We start from the raw sequence: 11,233 nt of genomic DNA, 5'->3' as shown, positions 1-11,233 counted from the left end.
CTCACTGCGATTAGCGCTGTCTTGGCGCTAATGCCCAGTTCAACCGATGCAAAATCTTTTTTAGGTAATACTCCCTCCATCCCACAATATAAGACATTTTTACAAGCTAGCAAGCTATGTATGTTAGCTTACAAAAACGTCTTATATTATGAGACGATGTGGGATATTTTTTAGCCATATAAAATCAATGACATAAGACTTTAATGTGCAATACTTAGGGCACATCTAGATGTGCTTAGCAAAACTGATTTTTTAGAGTCGTTTTCAGGTACTCCCTCCGTTTCTAAATATAAGTCTTTTTAGATATTTTCATAGTGACAAGATCCCGATGTATATAGACATACTTTAAAATGTAAATTCACTCATTTTGCTTTGTATGTAGTCTATATTAGAATCTCTATCGAACAGGACTCGTATTTAGGCCGGGAGTTTTTTTTTTTGAGCGGTAGGAACGGAGGGAGTACATGAGAAATAGCAAGGGAGAAAGGAAAATTGGCTGCTGCTACACCTATTTGGAGAATCCAGTCCAGCAGTGAATGGTCACGTCACTTTCAAGGCCCAGTCCGGAAAGCACACGCCAGCCAACTCACCACCCAGAACCAACCAAACTCCGACCACACGGAAAACCCAACCTTTGCTTCCCCTTCCTTCCAATCCACCAGATCGACGATTCGCCATGCTCCCCCGTGCACCACTCCGGCCATGAGCCTCGCGCTCCATGGCGCCGCCCCGTGCTCGCGCCCTCCTCCTGCCGCTAGCGGCGGCCACCGTCCTAGTCGCCTCCACCATCTTCCTCTTCGCCGCCGCCGGCGCCAGCCGCTGGCGCCCCGCCGACACCGGCCTCCCCGTCCCGGCCACCCCCGCCGACTTCTCGGCCGTCCCTATCGGTGTGAGTGTAACATCCGCCGCCAAGGGTAAAGAGCTCTCCTTCCTTGATGAGAATGGCCGCCCCGACGACCCCAGCTCCGGCTCGGCGGCGGCTGCTGAACCTGGGAGATGCGACCCCCGCGACGCTGCCGTCAGGGTGTTCGTTTACGACATGCCGCCGGAGTTCCACTTCGGGCTGCTCGGCTGGGCGCCACCTCCCGGGAACGGCGGCGGCGTCTGGCCTGACGTCAGGGGCGGCACAGTCCCGCGCTACCCCGGTGGGCTTAACCAGCAGCACAGCGTGGAGTACTGGCTCACGCTGGACCTCCTGGCATCCTCGTCAGCAGCACCGTGCGGTCCGGCGGTGAGGGTTGCCGACTCTCGTGATGCGGACGTGATCTTCGTCCCCTTCTTCGCGTCCCTCAGCTACAACCGCCACTCCAAGGCCGTGCCGCCGGAGAAGGTAAGCAGAGACATGTCCCTACAGGAGAAGCTCGTCAGGTATCTGGTGGCGCAGCCGGAGTGGAAGAGGTCCGGCGGTGCCGACCATGTCGTCGTTGCGCACCACCCCAACAGCTTGCTCCACGCCCGATCGGCGCTGTTCCCAGCAGTGTTCGTGCTGTCTGACTTCGGGAGGTACCACCCCAGGGTTGCCAGCTTGGAGAAGGATCTCATTGCGCCATACCGACATATGGCGAAGACATTTGTGAATGACACGGCCGGGTTTGATGATCGGCCAACATTGTTATACTTCCGGGGAGCCATTTACAGGAAGGAGGTAATAATTGTGCTTACTAATCTGGTTCTGCACACTGCAAACTAAATTCTGTATAACCTATGACTATGAGACGCCAATCATGACATACTATAGTGGCACTGCTTAATTCTCGCAGAAGCCTGCTGGTATTTGCCAAGTAGGTTTAGCTGATGCAGAGAATTGGTGAGATTTATATCGAGTGACATAATTCAGAATTTGGTAAATTGTCGTAATCGAATCATTAGGCTGAGACTCTATGATGGGTGGAGCGATCATTAGGCATTTCTTAGGCAAGATCTTAAGATTTCAGAATTCCAGCTTTGATGTGTTTTCAGTTTTAGCTGCACAAGTTACTGCTATAGTGCTACTACAAACTGCCATATTTTGAGTTGTGGCTGATGGTAGCAAATGTTATTAGTATTAAACCGTGTACATTATGCACCAGCTAGTGCTTCTGAATACACGATGAGGCAAATTGGATAGCTTGGCGCCATCTAAAACTTAAAACCATCAAGGTGGTTCCCCTCACCTTGGTTGAGATGAATTAAATATACTCAGAAAAATTTCAGCCTTATGCATGAATTCGGAACACAATTTGTGCATCTCCTTGATTGCTGGTAGATAGATGTTGTGCATAAGTTCTTATTTAAAAGATACTCCCTCCGTCCCATGATATAAGATGTTATTACAACCAATGGTTGTAATAACATCTTATGTTGTGGGATGGAGGGAGTAGTATATATTAATACATGTTGCAGATTTTAACCCCATTATGTCTGTATGTGAGAAAACTAGTGTTTGGTGCCATGATATATCACATCATATTTTCTTTTCCAGGGAGGAAACATTCGGCAGGAACTATATAATATGCTCAAAGACGAGAATGATGTTTTCTTTTCCTTCGGAAGCGTCCAGGATCATGGTGTCAGCAAAGCCAGCCAGGGAATGCACTCATCAAAGTTTTGCCTAAACATTGCCGGGGATACCCCGTCTTCCAATCGTCTCTTTGACGCTATAGTAAGCCACTGTGTCCCTGTTATCATAAGTGACGACATCGAGCTCCCCTACGAGGATATCCTAGACTATTCAAAGTTCTCCATCTTTGTCCGTTCCTCTGATGCTATTAAAAAGGGCTACTTGATGAGGCTAATTAAAGGCATAAACAAGCATCGATGGACAAGGATGTGGAAGAGGCTCAAAGAAGTGGATAAACATTTTGAGTACCAATTCCCATCTCATAAGGATGATGCGGTTCAGATGATCTGGCAAGCATTGGCCAGGAAGGTGCCGTCGATCCGACTGAAGGCACATAGGTTTAGAAGATCTTCAAGATCTGAAAGAGGAAGCAAATAAACAGGAAGGAGGTGTATGTATTGATGATGTGCTCCAGATGATAGGGCAAGCAGTGGCTAGGAAAGGTGCCTTCGGTTCGGACGAAGTCACATATGTTTAGAGGATTTTCAAGATCTGAAAGAGGAACCAAATAAACAGGAAAAAGTGTGTATGTATCTTGCTTCTAGGCTAATCTAACACAGCATTCACTGACACTGGCACATCAGTTGCATTTTCCCTTTGAGGAACATTGTAAATTAGAAGATTCAGGTTGAATGTTTGGTTATACCTTGGAACAAAAACAGATAGCTCAGACTTTTATTGGTCCAGTTGAATGTATGTTAGGAAGGCAAATGCTTATTGTTAATGTAACATATACTCCATCCGACAGATAGCTCAGAATGTATGTTTGCTCGGAGTTTATCCCACTTCTATAATTTACTTCAAAATAGTCCCCCCGTCTGGAATTAGTTGTCACATAAATGGATAACTAAAATATGTCTTGATACACTCATTTCTCCGAAATGGCTAAAAATGGATGACTAAAATACGTCTTGATACATTTATTTTTCAAACAAATATTTGATACATTCATTTCTCCGACAAATATTTTCAGACGGAGGGACTATTTTGAAGTAAATTATAGAAGTGGGATCCATGCTAGCTGTTTCCGATGATGTTGTGACCAAAGCGATTGATCTCATGTGAATTTATGTTGTGTATTCAGAAAGGTCCAGCATAAAGGCAAATCAAAATGTTTGGGCTCCTTCGATTCAAAGGATTTTCATAGGAATTGTTGATGATTAGAATCCTTACAAAATTTTCCTATGTTGGTTGTTTGATTCATAAGATTGAGTAGTATATGAACTTTTTCTAAGGATTTTTTATACTACTTCCCATTGAATTTTTAGCATTTACTCAAAACCTTTTTGCAAAAAATTCTTCATTTTTCCTATGTTGCAATCAAACAACCCAAAATCCTTCCTGTACGTTGCGATGAGCGTGACATTCGAATCCAATCTTATGTTCTTCCTATTCCGGCATTTTTAGAATCCTGCAAATCAAAGAGGCCCTTAACATTACATGTAACCTCTGCTATACCACTCCAAAACCGCAGGCATATCTTTGAAACAACAGGACACAGATTTCATGATTCAGCACATATAACTGGAAAACGTTTACCCGTATCATCAAAAAACATTCAAATAACATTTGAAGAGTCAACGAAAGGATATATTATCATATATTTCACAGTATTAAGCTGAGACACAAGTATACAACGGGCTCGCAAAACATATTACAACGGCATTTCTTTGAATCTTTGTCACATACAAATACAATTCATACTATTACAACAGGATCCTCCACTAACAGGCTGAATCTGCATGGCAGCCGTCAACCAATCAGAGAAAGATTACAGCGCGCAGCTCCTAAAGAAATTAGACACCTTATTATAGGTAAACTATACTATCACAGTCTCCGGGTCATGTATTCGTCTCAAACAGGAAAACTGGCACCCTTCCCGCTTCGAAGAGAGGGATCAAAGACACCTGCAGAATAATAATAATCAGAATTCTGTGAAATTTCAGCAAATCAACATCCATAATAGCATATTACTTTCTACTATTATGGATGTTGATATATGTAGTATTGGACAAGAGATTAAACACGAATCCGCAAAAAAAAAAAACCCATACTACTTGATATGCACTTCCGCATGAAAAATATCCTACTCGACAAAAAACATACTACTGTACCCACTAAAAATATCTTCTTAGAAGAAACTTGGTTAGAACCCAAGAAACGGAGAACAATTTACTCAGGAATACAAATAGCAAGTACAAGAAAAACGAATAAAAAGAAATCGATCAAAAAAAAGATGAAAACCCTTCCAAGTAAGCAAGAAAGTAATGGAGATTGTTTTGTTTGTTGGGTGAGCCCGCGCGGCCATCATCGCGCGCGCTCCGACCGCGGGCAGTCGTCATCGCTCGCCGCCGGCAGCTCCCGCGGATGCCGCGTCTCTCAACCCAAACGTCGCGCGCCACCTTCCCGCAAGCCCATGGTGGACCACGGTGGCGGCGCGGCCGATGGGAGAGAAAACTCCGGCTGCCGCGGCGCCGTCGGACGGCTCGCTCGGATAAGATCAAGTAGTGTTCGGGTCGAAACCCTAATTTCCTGCTCCTCCCCCGGCACCCTCTTATCGACGACAACAACCCACCCATAGGCCACAGAACGCCCAGCACTTGGAGGCCCACATAAAGTCCAACTGATCAGCCCGGCCCATCACCTTCCAGCTTGGTCCCGCATGTCATACAAAGTGCTGCGCGAGCGCGGCCGAAACCCTAACGCCTCCACGCTATATAATCATTCTCTCGCCGCCGTGATCCCCTCTATGCGCCGCCACCCAAAACCCTAGCCAAGCACACCGACGCGCTCACAGCAGCCAAGCACACCGCCGCAGCCACCATGGCAGCCGTTCTCACCCGCCCTACGCCGGGCACCGTCCAGTGCTTTGGCCGGAAGAAGACCGCCGTCGCCGTGGCCTACTGCAAGCCCGGGCGCGGCCTCATCAAGGTCAACGGCGCGCCGATCGAGCTCATCCGCCCCGAGATGCTCCGCCTGAAGGCCTTCGAGCCGATCCTGCTCGCCGGCAGGTCCCGCTTCAAGGACATCGACATGCGTATCCGCGTCCGCGGCGGAGGGAAGACGAGCCAGATCTACTCCATACGCCAGGCCATCGCCAAGTCTCTCGTCGCCTACTACCAGAAGTACGTCGACGAGGCGGCCAAGAAGGAGGTGAAGGAGATCTTCGGCCGCTACGACCGGACGCTCCTCGTCGCCGATCCACGCCGCTGCGAGCCCAAGAAGTTTGGCGGTCGCGGTGCCCGCGCGCGTTTCCAGAAGTCGTACCGTTGAGCTCCGGCGAGATCTCTTGTTGGGTATGGCGGCGGTGGCCTACTCCTTGCATCTATCTACCTTTTACCGCTAGTAGTTTGCCATCTTTTGGACCAATGAATTGGACATGATCTCTAAGAACTGTGAGTTGTCTGCAGTATCCTGCCTAGTTGAAGAAGGGGTTTTGTTATCATAAACTTATGTTAATGATGAAACTGAATGTTCTGTTTGAGCTTAACTGTTTGCGATTTGATATTTAGTTGAATAGGTAAAGTGCAGTTTTATTTAGAATCTGTGAATGATATGCCCATCATTTCTAGTAGCAAGTATTGCACAAAATGTTTTGCATGTTGGAGGTGAACAACGCCTGATGCTGTGATCGTACCCGATTCTAAGAATATGGTTCCTTATCTATGTGTACTTCCACTTCCAAGATTAAGCATCTCCTTCAGCTATTGGTAATTGTTGAAGACCCTGCATGTTGCTATCAGCCTATCATCATTGATACTAATGTTGTGAATTTATCCTGTGATGCCGATTCACGACATGTTTATGCGCCATTGTTTTTTGGTGTTGCTTTTAGTCAAGCATTTCTATCTGGGTTAGATTGAGGTCCACCACTTGCTCGGGTCTATCTGTAGCTTGGTATTACGCCGCTGCCAGTTTTTGGGCATTTCAATGCCCAATCTGATATCCCAGTGTCTAGAAATGGACTCATCTCTAAAACGTATTTTTAGTTGAGTATAAAACAGTAACATAACCAAACTCTCTGGCCGTTTATATGGGAATTTATGCCCTTGTGTTTGATGTTACATTGGGCTTATAATTTTGGGTAGTCTTTGTATTTTCATTGACTTGTTGATTATACGGTGGGCTCGTAATTTTGTGCAGAGGCAATTTCTATATCCCCTACATGGCTGCATGTCCAGTACACAATGCGCTTCTTATTGGGAAGTGGTTCTATCCGGCCGAGCGGCCTGGAACCTTGCCCTCTGAGGTCTTAAAATTTGCACAACTGTTATTTCCTAGAAAATCACAAGGAAGAAACCTGCGCAACTGTTATTTCCCAGAAAATCCACTAATGCAGAAGCTGCGATCTTGTTTGTGCGGAGCTGCAACCACCGAGGCTGAGAGATGCAAGCCTCGCGGTGCACCCACACGTCACCGTGTACCCTCGACACCGAGAGTGATGTCGAAAGCAATGTTACGCAAAACCCAATCGAAAGCGTGTTACACAAGCAATTCGACGGGTGCTTTCGTAGACCCAAAACCCAGACCCTGTCAGAGCGAGCGGCACGAAAAACAAATGAGGAAGAAGAAGAACGAAGGTAAAGGAGAAAATAAAAAAAGATAAAACGTGATAGATTGGTGTGTTTTGTTGTTTAATTGTTATTTATGAGGCAACTGGACTTCCGGTAAGGACTCCAAATCTTTCCAAAATTAAATTAACCGGACTTGAATTTTCGGGTTCTATAGTTCATATAGGACGTTGGATGGAGATGTGCCCAAAATCAAATTTATCCATTTCAATGAGACGACAACTTACGTGCTGAACGTTTTTAGATTCGAGGTCATCCTGAAGGTGTTATTGCTTGTTTTTTAACTTTTGCATGAGAGAAAAAAATGAGTATTGCCCGGATATCCGGACTCGAATCCAGAAGATTGCCCGGCTTCAATTTTGAACCTTCTGTTGTCAACCCGGACAATAGCCGGAATGTCCGTGCCTTCCGTTTGGCCTTCGTCCGGATGATCCTGTTTCCATCCTGGACAATCCGGCCATCAACTGCAGCGGCGTGCGGGTTTGGCTGTAACTTTTGCATACAATCTTAGATTGAGATGATTCAAATATAAAAATTGATTGCCTCAACGAGACAAAGCCAAGCCATGTAGAACACTTTCTGGTATGATGTCTTCTTAGAGGCGTAATTGGCCGAACAGTACTCCAAATGCCAAATCTTAGCACTCCGAGCACATCTTCGTCCCCCGAGATGAGATCGGATGTCGATGACCCAAACATCAAAGTTGCTCATTTTGACCATACAAAGATTTTTCATATTGGGCACTGCTTCAGTTTAGGCCATCTTGATTACGTTTTTGTGACGCCCCGAGACCGACGCTCTAGACGGCTTTCACATTTTTCGTTATCGTTGTCTGTATTTATTTATTTGTTGCATTCATCATCGCATCATCCGCATGTTTTCTTAAACCTCTTAGTTCGTTCGTAGTTGCCGCGTCTCTCAGTTGTCCGTTCCGAGACCAACCGGGTTTTCGAGTCCCTCTTGTCTGGCCGCTTAATCTCCTTGCTCAGTGCTCAAACCCCTCGCGTGCGCGTCCGAAACTTCTCCGAACCCGACCCGGGCAGTCTTGACCGATGGGTCCGGATCATCCCCCAACATCTATAAAATATCTCCGTTTTCTTTTTGGACTCCCTACCTATTTATTTCTCGACCGTCCGATTGCGATCGGAGGGACGAGGTAGCCCTAACCTAAATCCATCTGCTATAAATAATGACCCAACCCTAAATTTGAGGAGAGTTGTCCCATCCCTCCCGTCGCCGCCAGCCAACTACCCACTCCTCTTCCACCTCGGGATCTTCCCAGATCCATCTCGTAGCCAGCCATCCCCTCGATCCATCCATCCAGTCGATCCACCCTCCATCCACCTCCTCGATTTGCAAACCCAGCCAACCATCGTTCGAACCCCGACCTCGAGCTCTCGCATAGCCAGCCGTGCCTCCCCGCCGGCGACGAACAGCAACACCAACAGGACTTTCCTGCAGCCCGAGCTCCTTCGTCCACGCCCTTGTCGCCTCCGACCTCCTCGCGACCCCGCTGCCCCCGGCGAAGCTCGCCGCCGGCAACCACTCCCAGCAGGCCTCGTCGCCTCTCCTCCCTTTCTTCTCTTTCTCTCAGTTTTTCTCTCTGCCTCGCGGGAACCAGGAGCTCCACGCCATGGCCGCCCCTTGGTGCTTCGTGCAGCGCCTGACCTGTTCCTTCCTGTGGCCTCAGCCTCGCGCGTCGCGCCAGCGCAGCAGCGCCTTGTCTACTCACCGTCTTCGCCGCCCATGGGCCTCCCTGCCCGACGCCATGGATGGCCGCCGCCCCGCTGCTCCGAGACCCAAGTCCCGTCGACCTGTAGCCCGAGCTCGCGCCTGTCCTCGCCGGAGTCCTTCTCCTCGCAGCTGCCTTCGCCAAGTCCCTCGCCGGAGCGCTCGTCCCCAAGTTCCGCGCCTCTGCTTCCCCTGCATCGCCCCCTGTCTTCTGCCTCGTCCTCGTTCGAGCAGAGAACGAGCGCACGCTGCCGCCGCGCGTTGACCCGCGCCCGGGTCGCGTCCAGCACGAAGGCCCAACGCCTCTTCCACCGACTGGGCCGAGCCCATGGGTGAGCAGCCCCTCCAGCCCCTTTCCTGTACACTATCGGGCCAGCCAGATTCGGCCCGCGTACATTTTTTTCAGATCTGCGATTTTGCTAAGTAACCAGGGAACTGCATGTTTACAGATTGCACCCTCATGTTCATGCATTTAATAACTCCACAACTGTGCATCGGTTTAAAATGTTTTATATATGCAAAATGCTTAGAATTTCATCTAGTTTCATAATATACCACTTTCATCCATGTTTAAGATGTTTAAATGTGTTGTTTGAATTAATTTGCATAAATAGCATGTTAAAATGAATTATTTCATAACTAATTAACCGTAGCTCCAAATTAAATGTTCTTTATATGTAAATGGGGTAGAAAAATGCCTAGTTTAACATGGTGCACCTATCTTGCATGTTTAACAACAATAAAATATGCTTTAGGACAGAACAGTAGCAAATTCAAAATATGCATATGGGGATTTTCCGGAATTGTTGTTTGTTGTTCCGGCCTCATTTAAACTTGCCTAAATAGTTAGTTTACTTATGCTTCACCTCTTGCCATGTTAATCAACATTTAATATTGTTGGGTACATAAACGAGAGAGAACTAAATATTTGATGTGGTGTTTCGTTAATATGCAACTCGTTGCATATTGAGCTCCACTTAATTTGTAGTGTTGTTTGTTGCATTTGCCATGCCATGAATCATTAAACCGGACATGCATCATACTTGATTGTGCATCATGCCATGTTCATGTGATGGTTGTTTACCATGTTGTTTGCTTCTTTCCGGTGTTGCTTCTTCGGGTTAGTTCCGATAACGTCGCGTTTGTGAGGATTCGTTCGACTTCGTCCGTTTGTCTTCTTCATGGACTCGTTCTTCTTCCTTGCGGGATCTCAGGCAAGATGACCATACCCTCGAAATCACTTCTATCTTTGCTTGCTAGTTGTTCGCTCTATTGCTATGCCGCGCTACCTACCACTTGCTATATCATGCCTCCCATATTGCCATGTCAAGCCTCTAACCCACCTTTCCTAGCAAACCGTTGTTTGGCTATGTTACCGCTTTTGCTCAGCCCCTCTTATAGCGTTGCTAGTTGCAGGTGAAGATGAAGTTTGCTCCATGTTGGATCATGTTTATGTTGGGATATCACAATATCTCTTATTTAATTAATGCATCTATATACTTGGTAAAGGGTGGAAGGCTCGGCCTTATGCCTGGTGTTTTGTTCCACTCTTGCCGCCCTAGTTTCCGTCATACCGGTGTTATGTTCCCTGATTTTGCGTTCCTTACGCGGTTGGGTGATTTATGGGACCCCCTTGACAGTTTGCTTTGAATAAAACTCCCCCAGCAAGGCCCAACCTTGGTTTTACCATTTGCCTACCTAAGCCTTTTTCCCTTGGGTTTCCGGAGCCCGAGGGTCATCTTTATTTAACCCCCCCGGGCCAGTGCTCCTTCGAGTGTTGGTCCGAACCGAGTAGACTGCGAGGCCACCTTGGGGAAACTTGAGGGCTGGTTTTACTCGTAGGATGTCTCATTCGATGTGCCCTGAGAACGAGATATGTGCAGCTCCTATCGGGATTTGTCGGCACATCGGGCGGCTTTGCTGGTCTTGTTTTACCATTGTCGAAATGTCTTGTAAACCGGGATTCCGAGACTGATCGGGTCTTCCCGGGAGAAGGGATATCCTTCGTTGACCGTGAGAGCTTATAATGGGCTAAGTTGGGACACCCCTGCAGGGTATTATCTTTCGAAAGCCGTGCCCGCGGTTATGTGGCAGATGGGAATTTGTTAATGTCCGGTTGTAGAGAACTTGACACTTAACTTAATTAAAACGCATCAACCGCGTGTGTAACCGTGATGGTCTCTTTTCGGCGGAGTCCGGGAAGTGAACACGGTTTTTGGGTTATGTTTGACGTAAGTAGGAGTTCAGGATCACTTCTTGATCATTACTAGTTGACGACCGTTCCGTTGCTTCTCTTCTCGCTCTTATTTGCGTATGTTAGCCACCATATATG

The 11,233-nt window shown here is 47.3% G+C and overlaps 2 protein-coding genes across 2 annotated transcripts; both read left to right on the top strand.

The window, feature by feature from the left end:
- Positions 1–542: 542 nt before the first annotated feature.
- On the top strand, positions 543–3,384 carry LOC123096535 (probable arabinosyltransferase ARAD1). Its single transcript, XM_044518290.1, has 2 exons — positions 543–1,645; positions 2,462–3,384. Exons 1-2 carry the CDS (start codon positions 719–721, stop codon positions 2,975–2,977), a joined length of 1,443 nt encoding a protein of 480 aa, XP_044374225.1. The 5' UTR covers positions 543–718; the 3' UTR covers positions 2,978–3,384.
- Positions 3,385–5,330: 1,946 nt separating this feature from the next.
- LOC123096534 (40S ribosomal protein S16) lies at positions 5,331–6,083 on the top strand. Its single transcript, XM_044518289.1, has one exon. The coding sequence runs from the start codon at positions 5,423–5,425 to the stop codon at positions 5,870–5,872; it is 450 nt and encodes a 149-aa protein (XP_044374224.1). The 5' UTR covers positions 5,331–5,422; the 3' UTR covers positions 5,873–6,083.
- Positions 6,084–11,233: the final 5,150 nt, after the last annotated feature.

This window comes from Triticum aestivum, chromosome 4D (genome assembly GCF_018294505.1).
Source record: "Triticum aestivum cultivar Chinese Spring chromosome 4D, IWGSC CS RefSeq v2.1, whole genome shotgun sequence".
NCBI lineage: Eukaryota > Viridiplantae > Streptophyta > Magnoliopsida > Poales > Poaceae > Triticum > Triticum aestivum.
The sequence above is the reverse complement of the archived record's forward strand: the minus strand, read 5'-3'. Positions and strand labels throughout refer to the sequence as shown.

What these genes read in the sequence shown, in the direction of transcription:
- LOC123096535 (XM_044518290.1), top strand. Translation starts at nt 719, where the DNA reads ATGGCGCCGCCCCGTGCTCGCGCCCTCCTCCTGCCGCTAGCGGCGGCC. An exon ending in GAGCCATTTACAGGAAGGAG is followed by an intron (nt 1,646 to 2,461) that starts GTAATAATTGTG and finishes TTTCTTTTCCAG; the next exon opens with GGAGGAAACATTCGGCAGGA.
- LOC123096534 (XM_044518289.1), top strand. Translation starts at nt 5,423, where the DNA reads ATGGCAGCCGTTCTCACCCGCCCTACGCCGGGCACCGTCCAGTGCTTT.